The sequence below is a fragment of the Saccopteryx bilineata genome, chromosome 10, assembly GCF_036850765.1.
Source record: "Saccopteryx bilineata isolate mSacBil1 chromosome 10, mSacBil1_pri_phased_curated, whole genome shotgun sequence".
NCBI classification, from domain to species: Eukaryota; Metazoa; Chordata; class Mammalia; order Chiroptera; family Emballonuridae; genus Saccopteryx; species Saccopteryx bilineata.
The window spans coordinates 52,167,369-52,182,886 of NC_089499.1; the positions used below are offsets into that span (position 1 = coordinate 52,167,369).

The 15,518-nt window shown below is 51.8% G+C and overlaps 1 protein-coding gene across 1 annotated transcript; it reads right to left on the bottom strand.

The window, feature by feature from the left end:
* Positions 1–2,950: 2,950 nt before the first annotated feature.
* On the bottom strand, positions 2,951–15,080 carry CAV3 (caveolin 3). The gene is made up of 2 exons (XM_066244818.1): positions 14,831–15,080; positions 2,951–3,701 (listed from the first exon to the last, which is right to left on the bottom strand). Exons 1-2 carry the CDS (start codon positions 14,942–14,944, stop codon positions 3,360–3,362), a joined length of 456 nt encoding a protein of 151 aa, XP_066100915.1. The 5' UTR covers positions 14,945–15,080; the 3' UTR covers positions 2,951–3,359.
* Between the last annotated feature and the right edge of the window lie 438 nt (positions 15,081–15,518).

Here is a 15,518-nt window from a genome sequence, read left to right on the forward strand (position 1 = left end):
TCAGTTGGAGCGTGCAGACTTTCTTTTGGAATGTTTTCTTGTTCTGATAGTCAAAAGGGAAGTGTTAATACTTGAAGACTCTGAGCCTTACTTCTTTTGGCCCTGAAAAAAATTCTGTCACACAATTTGAGGTCCTTTCAGGACAGGTCTGATGGGTTGAGACGGCAGGAGGCTGCCTTTTATAAAGATCCTGGTTTCCAAGTGCTTAACCTTTTTAAATTTAATTGCCGTGAAACACCACTTACTGCAATGTGCACTCCTTGACTTTGTTCTCCTGTGGGGACTTTCTGTGGTACCCTCATGCACTGTGCCAGCTGGTGAACGGTGTGGCCAGTAATGAGATGTCTGCTTCATTAGCTGCTTTACAAAAGGTGCACTTAATAAACTTGTTTTTTTCATCCATTGTTTCACCTTCTTGCTCCCTCCCAAGAACAGTGACTGTACATGGTGCTAGCAGACTTGCATTCCCTGGTGGGGCTGCAGATTTATCTGCCTGATTGTTACGGAGGTGCACCTGGGCAGGGGGCGGTGGGGGAAGGGGTCCTGGTCCCATTGTCCTTGGACAGTTACTCTCCTTAATCAGAATTCTGTCAGAAAACATTCTAAGTCCCAGAAACAAACCTCTTGTATGATTTAGTCATACCCACTGTGTGCCACAGTCTAACTCTGGAGATAATAGGGTTCTAGATCGTCACCTTGAAGGGACCCTAACAAGTGTTTCCTCAAATGAGCTATAGGGGCTACCTGTGAAATCACACACGGGTTTGCGGTCATTCCTGGGCACCGGACCTTCACTTGAAGCAGGAGCCAGCCCCTCATTACCTGGATGCAGCTACAAGGGGGAGCGGTGCTCTGCCTCCCCCTTCCGGCCCATCGCATCACCGCCGGCGTGCCGCTCCGCGTCCTACTTTTCAAGGGGATTCCTGGAAAGATCAGAACTCCTCAGACACACGGGCGTCTTAAGTGTGTGTCCTTCCTCCAGTTCTGTGAACTGCACAGGTAGTTGAGCACATGCCATACTCTGCCTCCAGAGGAAGAGGGGGAGCTTGAAAAATTGGTGTTGGAGTGAAATCAGGTTTCAGCAAATGTCAAGATGGTAAAAATCTCTGCGTATCCCAATTCCAAGTTTGAAACTGGATTTCAAAAGGCATTTGGAAGGACAGGCTTTCTGAGGAGGATGTCGGTAATATTGATTGGCGTCAGTCAGCATCTTTCAGCAGGATCCTGGGTTCGCTGAGTGCCCTTGAGAATGTGCAGAGCTCCAGGCTAGAGCAAAGGGCTGGAGTCTGGGAGCATAGTGCAGATACTGGCTAGCTGTGTAACTTTTGGCAAACCTGCTAACCTCTCTGGACTGAACTTTCTCACCTGGAAAAAAACTAAGGGATTGCTTATGAAGCGTTTAGGAGCAAAATATAGGCAGTCCCTGGGTTATGAATGAGATAGGTTCTGTAGGTTTGGTGTTAATGTTAGTGGGAACAGTTACGTTTACCTATTAAGTGCAATTTCGATGTTTGTCTTAACACTGTATTCATTTATTTTTACTTTTCGGTGAGGAGGATGAGATGGGTGGTTGGATAGAGATGTGACAAAACAGGAACAGTTCATTGTTCTTTGTGGAGCCTAGATGGCGGGTGTATAGGTGTCTGCCACAAACCCTTCAGCTTTCCCCTGTGTCTGAAAATGTCATTAAGATACTAGAAAAACAAGAATGGGTAGAATGTTAGAGCTGGAATTGGCATTAGAGATCTTTCTGTGGATGACAAAATCGCGGCCAGCGAGGCAACTAGGAGGAGAGGCAGGGTTAGACAAGGCTGCCTGTGCCCTGTCTCCCCTTTGTGTGTGGTCCCTTCCGGCACACTGCCCCATATGGCCAGGAACCAGGGAGGTGAGGCCTCTGAAAACTTGAAGAGTGCTATGAAACCTTAATTTTATGAAACTTAAGTGGGTATTGCATTAAAAAAAATAGTCAAATAGGATTGGGGGAAACGGCCTAACCAAGTTTCTTGACTGCAGGACTTCTCAGAGCCTTTAATGTGCTAAGGTCTATTGGAAATCTTTTAAGAGAAATATATAGCATTTTACACACAAATTTAACCACCAGGGGTAGTCAAACTTTTTATAAAAACTGCCCACTTTTGCAGTGCTGGTCAACCTGGTCCCTACCGCCCACTAGTGGGCGTTTCAGCTTTCATGGTGGCCATAGCAGAGCAACCAAATGGCGCTGCGATTGGCCCACCATGAAAGCTAGAATGCCCACTAGTGGGTGGTAGGGACCAGGTTGACCAGCACTGCAAAAGTGGGCGGTTTTTATAAAAAGATTGACTACCCCTGCAAATCATGCCTTCTTTTTTTTTGAGGATTAAGTTCTGGATGACACAGTTGGGAAAAGCATCTCTAAAGACTATAAGATTATCTATGAGTAATTGTTTCTGATTTTTCAGGGGTGAGGGGGAGGTGAGCATGCCCCCTTTTATTGCTTATTTGTATTGTGAGTCCACACTTGCACACATTAGACCTTATGCCCTCATCACATCTCAGGGCTGAAGGTGTCCACATGTCAACTGGCAATGCCAGGGGTTTGGTGTCTGGAGAGCCATAGGGGAGGTTCTGAGAGGTCTGAACCCAGGTCCTCACCTCACTGTTGCCAAGGAGGCCCCCTGCCCCTTCCAGCCTGGGGGTCATTTTCTTCTGTTGTTGACCAGGGGCAACAGAAGTCAGTGGGAAATGATCTCCTTAGGAACATGGGTGGTGGGGGGAGGGGGATCAGACACCCAGCTAACAAGAGGAATCCCACTAGAAACCAAACTCTGTTCTGGTTGTTGAATTTGGCCAAGGGAAGGGCCAGCTAACGTGTCCTGAGTCTGTTTCTCAGGGCAGCGAAATGTATTTTTGGAGCTGATCAGGGCCTGCACGCCCCTTACGGACACGCACAAAACACAGCATTCTCCAATTGCAGCCGAAACCCTTTATTGGAGCCACCCTGCCAACGCCGACAGTCACTGGGGGCTTTCCTGGGTGGCGCATGGGGACAAGTGGACCCCGGCGGGAACTGATGCTGGCTGGTGCTGTTACAGTACACGTGAATGCAAAGACTTGCGGTAGCTGCCTCTTAGCAAATAATCTTCCCACATGCCCAGTCATGGGGGCATCGTGGTGGGGCAGGCAGGGGCAGAATGAAGGGCCACTGAATGAAGGGCTGTCTTTTCTTTCTGGTTTCCCTAAATTCTGTGCTCCCATCTTGGGGGGAGGAGAAGAATAGCAGTCCCTATGGAGAAAGAGCTCTCCAGCAGTCCCTGTGGAGCAGTACCGTGGGGCCAGCCCGGCCCGACACCCCTGCACCCCCCTCATGTCATCTGGCTTTACACTTCCTTCCGCAGCATCACCTTGATGCTGCTGCACATCTGGCCCAAGGCGGCGAAGAGCGGGTTGCAGAAGGTGCGGATGCAGAGTGAGTAGATATGGCTGATGCACTGGATCTCGATCAGGTAGCTCTTAATGCACGGCACCACGGCCCAGATGTGGCAGAAGGAGATGCAGGCGAACAGGAAGCCCCAGAGCAGGGCCAGCGGGACGCCCAGCAGCGTGGACAGCAGGCGGTAACACCAGTACTTGGAGACAGTGAAGGTGGTATAGCTCACCTTCCACACGCCGTCGAAGCTGTAGGTGCCCACGGGCTCTGCGATCACGTCCTCGAAATCCACCTGCAGGGGCAGGAAGAGGATCCTCAATCACAGCACCCACTTTGGTGAGTGAGCATCAGAACCCCCTGGAGGGTTCCTGACCCCACAGGTCCTGAAGGAGACTTGACCTGTCACCGACCTCTGGGTGTGCAAGCGGGCCAGAGGAGCTGACCGACCTCTGGGTGTGCAAGCGGGCCAGAGGAGCTGACGGACCTGCTTTAAGCCAGAGGTACGTCAGAGGCAGGCCTAGAGGTGTGGCTCCCAAATTCTGTTATTTGATGATCCTAGGGAGTTGGACAAAGTGACACGGAAAACATTTACAGGGTATCTGCTGATAAGGTGGTGGACAGGCAGAGGTTCCTGCTGTCCCAGAGCTACGGCAGGTGGTTGTACCACAGCGGTGAGTGTTTTGGTCAGGAGGGGCAGGGGGCTATGTGCACCCACAAGAGGACACTGAATTCAGTCTGGGGAAAGGGAAGGCTTCCTGGAGGAAGAAACATCTAGCTAAGCTGATACCTGAAGGTAGTCAGGTGAAGGGAGGGATTGTGGGCTGCTCAAAAAGAGTGTTTGGGGCAGAAGGAGCAGTAATTGCTGTGAGCAAGGAGCTGGTGGGACAGTGTATGCCCTCAAGGAGATTCAGGTGTTTCCAGAAGGTGAGTGAGTGCAAGCCCAGACGACTGGAGTGAGACTGGAGACGGCGGCAGGACAGACATCTGTGCGATGAGGAGCCTCTGAGGCTTTTGTGCAGGGAGCAGCAAGCTCTGGCTGCCGAGGCGGGGGTGGTGGGAGGGTGTGTGAGGAGACGGGCTGCGGGCCGTCGCAATAGTCCAGGCAGGACCTGGTGGTGACCTGGGTTGGAGTGGTGGTGATAAGTTTGAGAGAAGTGCACAGGTCTGAGGGCCATTTTAGGATCTGGCATGTGGCAAAGTGAGGGCCACACCACTCTGGCAAGTGAGGGAGTCTGGTATCTGGTGTGGCCAAGCTGGCCTGAAGCACCTTGTGAAGAAGGCAGAGTTGATTTCCTTGATCTGGTCCTGCAGGGACCTCAGACTCCCAACCCCTGCTGCTCACAATGTCCCTCTTTGCAGCTGGAAGGAACATACGTGCTCAGAGAATCCAATGCAAACATCCTACTGAAGTGATGACTAAGGCCCCGTTGGGGGAGTGGAAAAATAATCGGTGAACTTAAAAAAGGATAATTTGCCCTGGCCTATTGGCTCAGTGGTAGAGCTTCGGCCTGGCGTGCAGGAGTCCCAGGTTCGATTCCCGGGCAGGGCACATAGGAGAAGCGCCCATCTGCTTCTCCACCCCTCCCCCTCTCCTTCCTCTCTGTCTCTCTCTTCCCCTCCCACAGCCAAGGCTCCATTGGAGCAAAGTTGGCCGGGGCACTGAGGATGGCTTTATGGCCTCTACCCTAGGTGTTAGAATGACTCCGGTCGCATTGAAGCAATGCCCCAGATGGGCAGAGCATCGCCCCTGGTGGGCATGCCGGGTGGATCCGGTCGGGTGCATGCGGGAGTCTGTCTGACTGCCTTCCCATTTCCAACTTCAGAAAAATAAAAAAAAAAAAAAAAAAAAAAAAAAAAAAGGATAATTTCCAGCTATGTCACTTTGTTGAATCCCTGCTATGCACTAAGCACTGTTCTAGCTGCTTTCTCTGATGTGATGTCATTTAGCATCACCAAACCCTAGCTGATCTGTCTATTAAATGGGGGTAGTGCCCACCTTCATTGCTTTTGAACCATTTTAATAAAAATTGGTTGAATGAATGCACTGAGTAATCAGACTAATGGGAAGAGGACCCCACAGGGTCTGTTGTGGCCTGAGCTCAAATTCTGGTCTTCCAGGGTGGGCCCCTTCCCCACTTTTACTGGGGGGAGGAAAGTCTCTCCTCTATGCACAATGGTATTATTACAATTTTCATTATAAATTAACATAGCCACATTGCAGAAAATTAAGGGAATAGCAAAAAGAAAACAAAAGCTTCTCCAGTTTGCATTTCCCTGGTACCAAAATTAGTGCTTGGGTGCATTTCTTTCCAGTGTAACTTTTAGGGGCAGGGATTGGGCACAACCATATTGTACATACAAGGTTGAGTCCTGTTTTCCTGACATGACTAGCTTCTGGGCTCCTGTATCACGCATTAGGTGCCCAGATCTCCCAGGGACAGCTCTGGATGAGGCCCCCCTGGGGTGACATGTCAACAGGGAGCACAGTTTAGAGGGTGAGATTTCAGGCCACAGGCGATGTGGAGAAGCTGACTCAGGGAGTCAGTAGGGGGCCTGCCAAGACCCTCTGGTAAGTCTCACCTCTGGCTCCCTCTGGCTCATAAAGCCCCTGGATGGAAGGGGGAGAATGTGAATGTGGTCCTCATCTCTTGGGAATGATAGTACTTCTTCCTGGAGGGCTTCCGGTAAGTGGTGGCTGGCTGGGAATTTGGGGGACCATGCAGTTTGGAGGCAGAGATGGAAGAGTGGTGTGCTGGATATTTGGGAAAGAAAGCTCATGCTGATTGGGGGATGTCTCACGGCTTTGAAGAATGGGTGGAAAGTGTTGGCATTTTCTAGATCTGGTTTATACGGGGCAAAAGTCCAGTTGCTGTTTTTAGGGGCGCTTTCAAGTCTAAGCAGCTGGGGAGAATAGGCCCTGGGGACCATTCCAGCCTTGATCTGGGTACACTCCCCATGCTGGTCGAGGTTCAGTGGAACTCCCGAGGCCTGGAAGGTGCTCTCTGCTGCCTGCCCCTCGGCCACCACCACTGCCACTGGGGCCCGTGCTCTGGCCCAGGCCTCTCGGCACGGGGCAGCTTCTGGAGCAGGCTGCAGCCCCTGGAACTTGGCCAGCAGAGGGAGGCGTGTGGACAGAGACTGCCTCCCTGCCTGCGTCCCTGCCGGCATGCCCTCTTTCCTTCCCTCTCCTGCTGAACACTGTGGCCTCTGTTCCTTTCTTGGGGGTGTTCCTTAGGACGGTGCTTCCCGACCCACAGACCACCCAGCCCTGCTTGCACACTGTACAGAGGGGCAGACAGCCCAGTGCAGGGAGGCAGGGCCCAGGCTGAATCCAGGCATCCTGATTCTAATCTAAGCACTTCACACTGCCCCAGCCAGGGTCTGACCATGACGTAGATGCTGGCTGTCAGGGAGGGCGACTGCCCCCTCTGCGGTCTGGTCCTGGTCGGCCAGAGACTTGTCTCAAGGCAGTGCCCTCGACCCCTTCTTCCCAACAACCGAGCCTGCTCCTAGCAGTCATCAACGTCCCCAGCCGCTCCGCAGCCCAGCCTGTTTTGTTCATTGATTCCAGCATATTCCTTAATTTAACACATTCAATTATTTATGTCTGAACTCTAAGAGGCAACAGAGTGGGAAAGAGCCTGGGCTGTACTCATGCTACTAGGTGTGAGTCACTCTGCTACTTACTGGCTCTGTGACCTCCCGCAAGCGACTTAGCTTTTCTGTGCCGCATTTTCCTAGACTTAAAAAAGTTTGTAGGAGGATGAAATGAGTTAAAACACATAACTACTCAGACCACTCCCTGGCACAGAACACCTGAGTCAGCACTGTTAGCTGTTGGTGGCGATGGTTGTTACAGAGAGCTTTTTTTTTTGGAAGCTAGAGTCCCAAACCTGGATTTGCATCATCTGATGAAAGACTTTGGCAAATACCCGTAACTTAACCTCTTTGAGCTTCATTTGATCACCCGTAAAATGGGTCCGCTACTTTTTTTTTGGGGGGGGGGGTCTGCTACTTCTTACAACCTCATTATGAGGAACAGAAAAAATTTTTCATCTGTTCGTCCATCCAACCTTCCATCCATCCATATCCATCCATCCATCCATCCATCCATCCATCCATCCATCCATCCATCCACCCCAGCAAGCAGTCATTCATCATCCACTTTGTTCAGGCACACCACCTCTTGGGCAGTGCTTAGAGCAATGCCTGGCATGTGGTAGGTGCTCTGTGATGGTAATTATTTGTTCAGCTGCTCTGAAGTTCCTATGAAAATATATGTCAGAAAATCTGTTGGCACCCGAGATCTTAAGTACAGTTCTTCAACGGTTCTTCAACCTACCTGGCTACAAGCGTGTGGGTGCACACGTAGCTCAGCCTGTGCTGATAACATGGGTGGGTCCTCTTTCCCTTATTTTCTGTTTATGGTAATAATCCTATCTATCCCCTGAGGTCTCTCTGTTGTGTCTTTTAATTATCACTTTATTGCAGAAGCCATTGGTGCTGACACTGGAATTCATTCCAGTAATTGCCTTTGGGCACTATGTGTGGGGCAACAGGTCTGTCTTCTGTGAATCAGAAAATGTGTCCTCAGAGGGATGGGCTGCTGGGAGGAAGCAGCTGTCCTAATTGGGCTTAAGCGCGGAGACAGCTCTGGTTGTAGCGTGCTGATTTGGGGAGGTATTTATAAGACCCGGCTCAGGCAGCTCTGGGCAGTCATGTCAGTGTGTCAGAAGCACACAGTGACTTCAGTTCTTAATTTGATTTCAGGAGCAGGAGAGGACATGGTTTTTTGGGGTAAGGTGGTGGGGCAGGGGTTGGATCCATCAGCAGAGCCTCAAGGCTCGGTGTGTAGCTGGGGACTGGAGGGAGGGGTTGGGGTAGGAGGGGGAGAATGTGGCTGTTCATTCAGTTGGTGTCCCCTTCTCTGGCATATTTATTTTTGGAACAGCAGGAGAGCCAGTTGATTTATCGGCACCAGCCAGCGCAGGCCCTGCAGGGAAGGGGCAGGACAGCAGGGCCAGGCTTTGCTGGAGGATGCGGGGGAGGCCAGCAGCCACCCCTGTCAAAAATACCTCCCCCAGATTCCCCCATGACTCAGTCCTTGGGCTTCCAGGGCCCTGGACGATTCAGATAGGCATTTGTGGTGGGGGAAGCAGCTCTAGGCAGGAGGATAGACATAGTTCCAGCATCCACTTGACCACCGAGTTACTGCTGTGTGATTTTGGGCACGGTGCTTTCCCTCTCTGGGCCTCTGGGGTTTTTGTTTTTGTTTTTGTTTTTAATTCTACACATAGAGGATTGGGTCAAGATCCCTTGTGACACGGAGTTAGTTTTGGAGTCAGAAGACCCATGGGTGGCTTAGCTTTGCTGGGTCTTAGTTTTCTCACTTATTACCTTGCTGCTTCAAGAGTGGCCCTCAGTCAGTGCCCCCTCCACAGCAAAACAGGTAGAGAAAGTTGAGAGTAAGCAGTTAGAAATACTCATGGCAATCTGACCCAGTCATTTTATGTCTGTTGATTTTAATAATACTAAAAGTTGGAGCTTACATTGTGGATGCCTTTTTAAAATTTGATTTCTCTAGTAATTAATTCTTATTGAATTTTACAGAAGAATTGGTTTATAAGCAGATTGGAATAGTAATAAAACTGGCCCACACTGAGATAGTTTGGGAAGCACTGGCCTACAAAGCAGGAAGCTGAAATGAGGCAATAGCAGCAAACAGCTGAAAAATGGCCAAGCTTTGCTTCTTGAGTTATAATTGGTGAAAACAATAATAGAATTCTGTACAATCTGGGAAAGCCAGACAATACCCACAAGTTGGCCTTTGCACGTGTCAGTTACTGGCCATGTAGCTTATATCTAGTATTTCACTCAGCATGTGAGAGACAAGCAGGGGTGGAGCCCAAGTTGGCCTGGCATCAAATCCTGAATCTCCTCTGCCCCGGCCACGGTCACCGCAGCACTGGGCACCCCGGTAGGAGCACAGAAAGCAGCACAGACCAGTTCCGAGGGCAGGAGGAGGGGCCAGGGATTCCCCGGAGCTTGCGGTGCAGAGCACACTCCACGGGGGCCCCGGGGCACCTGGGCTGGCTCTTACAGGGATTTGGGTTTATGTGAAAGAGCTGTGAAGAGACCAAGATAATGGAGGGTTTCAGGTCCAGAGAAGGGCCTGTGTCAGAAGAACCCCCCCCATCTCGCTAGCCATGTCCTTTCCCTCCTACCCGCCTGTTCCCATTGTCTCTCCGGCCACTCATCCCCTCTTCAGGACAGTAGGTGCAGGTGGGCTGGAGAGCAGTAGAAATAGTCCCGGGATGAGCTCTAGGCTTGGCTGTGCACCAGCTTTTGGTGGGTGGTTAGATAGTCTCCAAAGATGACCCTCAATTAGTCATGCCTCTCAGCATTCATGTTCTTGCAGAGTCTCATCCTTACTGAGTCTGGGCGTGCCCAGTGACTCACTTTAACTACAAGAATGAGGTAAAAGGGATGCTGTGCCGTTTTCAGAACTAAGCCTTGGGAGGGTCTGGCATCCTCTGCTTTTGGGAGCTCCGAGCCACCATATTAGAAGTTCACTTTCATACCCTGACCAGCGGGATTACAAATCCATTGCTATACCTTGCACTAGAAATTAGTGGAGAGGACATCTAAAGGGAGAGGCCCCAAACTACATGAGATAAAAGCTCAGCCATCGCACCTTGGGAGTTGAGCCCTCCTCCCAGCCATACCCGCCAAGGCACCAGGCGTGTGCGTGAGCCGTTGCTGGTGTTCCAGCCCAGTAGGAGCCCCAGGTGACCATGGCCCCAGCTGCCATCTGACTGTAGCTGCAGGAGCGGCCACCAGTGAGACCAGCAGACTTCCCAGCTGAGTCTATATGTGGCCCTTCCTAGAGGCACTTGACATAGGGCAGGACATTTCCTGAAGGAAGAATTGCCCATGTGGAATGACTAGCAGGCTGGATGACCTTCCATAATCCACCTTCAATGTGCCCCTTCTGCCTTCTTTCCCACAAATTCCCTTTCAGATGCTTTGTCTTAGTCCCCTTTTTCTCCTGCAGACAGAGTAGCAAAGAGGTTTCATCTGTGAGCCAGCAGCGCTGCCTAGCTGATGGCCCATGGCTTCCTGGGAAAGTGCTGTGATCCATTAGTCATGTCTGCCATGCACACGGGTTGGAGAGAGGCGATACCCATCCCTCACATGTGCTGACTCTGTCCATCATTCTTCTCAATGATGCGGCCTTGCCTATGTTGTTTCCTCTTCTGGGAAAGCCTTATTTCCACTTTCTACATTTTTTCCCATTTTTAATGCTCCTGGATACCACCTCCCCCTGAAGCTGGCTCCTGATTTTCCCAGATAAAAGTAATGTCTTCCTTCCTTGATCTCCCGTGATGCCCCATCTGGAACTAATTTATGGCGTTTAGCGCCTCCTCTCCGTTTTTATTAGTTCAGTCTCATCTTGCCTGTTGGGCAGGATTCTTCTCAAGAAGGAGGACACACAGGTCAATTTGATCTTTCTGTAATGGGAAGTCCAGATGGGCGCACACTGGGAGCAGAGCTTGTGCAACTGGTGGGCTGCCAGGTCCTCTGGGTGTTTGCACAAAGCCTGTTGGTTTTGTGTTTTTCTGCAGGAGGAGGGCGTTTGGTGGCAGGTGTGGGTTGGGGTCTAGAATGCTGGGCTAGGACCATGTCAGTCCCCTGCCTCGTTTGCTGGGCTGACTCTGAGCGCCCAAGGAAAGCATGGGCAGGGCCGGAACCTGAAGGGCGTGTGTGAACCTCTGGGCTCAGGCAGCAGCACGATGGGAGCCTGTGTGTGAGGTAGGGACAGAGCCTGTGATGAGGTGACCCTGAACCCTCACAGAAATAACTCAGGAGGACTACGGGTGGAGGGCTGGGGCCCTGCAGGAATGCATGGGGGAGAGGGCTGGAGGATTTACAGCGTGGGTCTGAAGGGAGAGATGTCCTCACTGGCAAGCACAGAGTCCGGGGACCACTGGCACACGTTCACCACCCCAGAGCCTGGCACTACCAGCTCCTCCGGGACAGCACAGCCCCTGGCACATAGCAGGCGCTCAGTAATGATCTGCGCATCAGTGTTCCCTGAGGGTGGTGATGGTGGGTATAGGGAATCCCAGGGTGTGCTCCCAGCTGCTCAGCTCCAGTCCCCCGAGAGCCTCCCTCTGCCCGGGCCCCGTGCAAGCCTTGGGGGCCACAGTTCAAGTCTTTGGGCTGCACAGGGCTTCCCTCTGTCTTTACCACTTATTTCCTAACGTGGGCCCAAGGGCAGCACCAGGCCTTGCTTGGGGAAGTTTGGGGAAGTTTGAACTCTGGAATGTCTAAGGGAACGCCTTCCTCTGCCACGGGTCAAATCCGTGAACACATTGGATCCATTCCCTACTCTCCATTTTTGGCTTTTCTGTGTGAAACCTCAGCAGCTGGTAGAGGGGACAGGCCTCTCTCTTTTCTACCCAGCCTCTTTCTACTCCAGGGGTTCAGGCCCAGAGAGGGAAAGGAGTTTGCCCAGAATCACACAGCAGGCTAGTGTCAGGTGCCAGGACCAGAACTTGGGCCTCTGTAGCCCGGTCTTATTTCAGCATCTTACTGTAGCCCTCGTCCTAGGCCACATGGAGCCTGTGACCACTCATGAAACCACCCCTGACAGGTGCCTTCTGAGCTTCATCACAGCCTCTGTCTCCCCCCCCCTCCCTCATTCCCTATTCCTTCTTCCTCCCTCCAGCGTGTCTTTCCCCCAGCTGACGGAAGACGCCTAGGTGATCCACACTCGCTCTCCTTCCTGCCGCCTGGACTCTTCCACAGACCGTTACGGCACCCTGCAGTATGACTGAACCTGTGTGTGGCACTTCTCTGACTTTGTTTGAAGATCTCTGTTCTAAACTTTAAAAGTTTTCATTTCTCGTTAAAAATGAAAGAAAGAAAAAGATAAATAACTACGCAAACTGGGAAATGCCCAATAACTATACCAAATAATATTGGCACGATTATTTGCAGGGCCTCTTGCTTCGCCTGTGAGAGATGTTTTCCTGGCGCTCAGCCCCAGGGGAGGCTGCACGAGCAGCTGAATCTGTGGCCCCCGTCCCTCCTTCGGGTTATAGTCTGGGCCTGGAGCCAGCCCACAGCCTGCTTCTGGCTCAGCAGGACCTGAGAGCCCATCTTCACTAGTCACCCATTGGGGGTCTCCTTTGGGAGCCACGTTCTCCCTTGGGGCGCTCGTCTCCATTCCCAGCAGCCGGCTGGGGACCAACAGAGGGAGCCGGGTGTAAAAGCTGGCGCTGGCTTGGTCTCCACGTCCAGCAAGACCGTCCAGGCTCCCACGCCGCTCACGTTTGTCCTGTCCTGGCTTGGTGCCCGGGACTGTGTCAGGTACTTTCAACCCCGCGTTGCTCTTAATCCTCACCATGTATTTCTATGGCACAGCGCCGCCCTGAGATTCATTTACCTGGTGGAGGCAAGTGCTCATTATGCTCGTTTTACAGAGGAAACTGAGACTCAGAAAACCTAGATGACATGTCTGGTGTCATCATTTTAAGTAGAAGAGGCTGGATTTGAAACCAGATCTGCTGAAGTCAAGTCTGAGACTATCACTGCACCGTGCAAACCATGACGAGTACTATTTTCCACTTACGTAGTACTGTTTAGCCTGCAAAATTTGCTCCCCAATTTTCCCCTTTATAGCACTTTTATGTAATATCATTAATTACATATATATATAACACCATTAATTACATATATATTACATTTATAGCAGTTCATAAATATATATATGAACTGTTCTAGAGAAATGCCTGAGTGAATGAAGTAGGGACACAGACAGCCAGCTATCAACTGCCTGGAGGAGCTGTGGAGGGCTGCCTGGAGGAGGTGATGGACAAGTTGGGTCTTGAAGGCTGACCTAGGCTTTCGCCATGACAAGGTGGGCACTCCTGGCATAGACCCAGGAGTATGTTCTGGTTGGTGTGGTCGGCTTCTGGCAGAGGGGTTGGAAGATGGTAGAAGGAAGTTGGAGCCAAGACTGTGCTGGGGTTTGAAAGCCAGGGGGAGAAGTTAGACCTCCTCCAGCACAGGAGCTGTCCCGTTGGAGGATGGCAGTGCGGGCTGCTTTAGGACCCCTCCTTAGCCATACTGTGCAGTTCAGTGGCCATGAGCTTCGGGCAGTATAACTGAAGAATTCTAAATTTTATATAATTTTAATTACAGTGTAAAAGCTGATACTCAGTTCTAGGATTGGCAAATTTTAAGAATGTTTGGAACAATTTGGCAAGTTAATAAATTTGGACATTTTAGCTGTACACTGTATGCAATTAAGTACAGAACAAGGATTCCTGATAAAAATTTGGAGTCTGAACTGAGATGCACCCTAAGTCTAAGGTACAAACTGGATCTTGAAGATAAAAAAGGCCGGACAGTAGTTTGTTGATAATTGTTTTATATCAATTACATGTTGCAGTGATACCATATTGAATATATTGGGTGAAATAAACAACAGGAAAATTAATGTCCTTTGTTTGTTTTCCTTTTTTAAAATTGTGGCTGCTAGAAAATGTCCATTTGCATGGGGAGAGTGTGTAAGGGTTGCATTATGTTACTACTGGGTAGTGCTTGTCTGAAGTCTGATGCATTCAGTAGGACCCAGGAGGCCCAGGCACCTGCTTCTAACAGCCCTTCCAGCGACTCCGATGCTGGTGGCTGGGCACCCTGCTGTGGGCAGATCCCTGTGGGTATCGAGTGGAGGTCAGAGTGAGGGGGTGGGCCTGGAGGTGGCCTGGCGAGGAGAGGCGCCTGACTCGGGCAGTGGCCGTGGCTGCTGAGACTCCCTCATGGCTGCCTACCCACTCCGCTTCTGAGCATGGGTGCCCTCTGGGAGGCCTCTGCCCTGGCCTGGCCACTGGACCAGGGGGCAGGCTGGGAGCTGGCATGAGCACTGGGCATGGCCCCATACCTGAGGGATGGACAGTGGGCAGTGCTAAGTGGGTGGGATTGGGGGTGGGGAGTGCCATGGGACGGCCACCACCTGCTGGAGGCTGCCCTCCAGGGATTAACCCTGTGCCCACTACGGAGACCGCAGCAATGCCCCCTGGCATGGGAAGCAGCCCAGGTTGGCCACCTCGTCTTCATCCTGGGCCAAGGGCCAGGAGCTAATGAGAAGAGCTTAAGAGTAGTAAGGCTATGCCTCCCCCACCACAGACCATGCCTGGGTCACGCATGTGCGGCTCTTTGCTTTTGTTTATATAAAGGTTCTTGGGGATGGGGGTAAAACCTGTTTTTTCAGGGAGGGATTGAAGAAGACAGAGGAACAGGCCTCTTTGCAGGGAAGCTGTGTGTGGAGCAGAGCCCTCCCCTACCTAGCACCCATCGCTCGCACACTCAACACCCTCTGGGCGGGGGCCTGGGCGGGCCCGCTGAACCTACCTTCACTATGTCCTCATTTATGTTCTTGGGGTCTCGGTTCACCAGGTCGATCTCCTTGCAGTGAATGTCCTTGACGATCTGGGCCTCCAGGTCTGTGTGCTCTTCGGCCATCATCGTGGGGCTGGGGGACCCGTGGGAGGAGATGGGAGCCGCGTGGCTGGCCGGGGAGGAAAAGGCTTGGGGCAGGGACACCAGTTCAGTGTCCCCAGACCTGTGCCCCTGTCGGCTAAATAGGCCCCACCCAGCATGCCAGCTGACAGCTGTCCCACATAACTTCAGCCGGCCTCTCACCAAAGCCTCTGTGGCAGGCCTCCAAGCTAAAATTAAGACCGGAGCTCTGCTGGATGGCCCAGCACTCCTTAAAGGGGGCTGCAGCGGGCACCGAGCCTCCCGCGAGGAGCAGAAGGCCTGGCATTCCCTGCCTGCAGCACAGCTCGGCCATTGGTGTGAGGTCCTAGAATTTGCCATGCCATGTCAGCTTTTGAGTTCCTGGGAGTGGGGAGTGGGCTGGGGCCCCAGCTCTGCCTCTTCCTGGCTGTGTGAGCTGAACACATCTCCCCTCTCTGGGCCATCATGTCCCCACCTGTAAAACGGGGCCCTGATAATACTAATTAGGGATCTGCTTCCCCTTGTGGAGAGGAGGAGACAAGCTCATGTGTGGGAAAGGGCTTCACAAAGTAGCTAAGTA

Excerpts from the sequence above, each read along its gene's own strand:
- CAV3 (XM_066244818.1), bottom strand. The coding sequence starts at position 14,944 with ATGATGGCCGAAGAGCACACAGACCTGGAGGCCCAGATCGTCAAGGAC. Across the intron at positions 3,702-14,830 it reads TAAATGAGGACATAGTGAAG|GTGGATTTCGAGGACGTGAT; the intron begins GTAGGTTCAGCG and ends CTGCCCCTGCAG.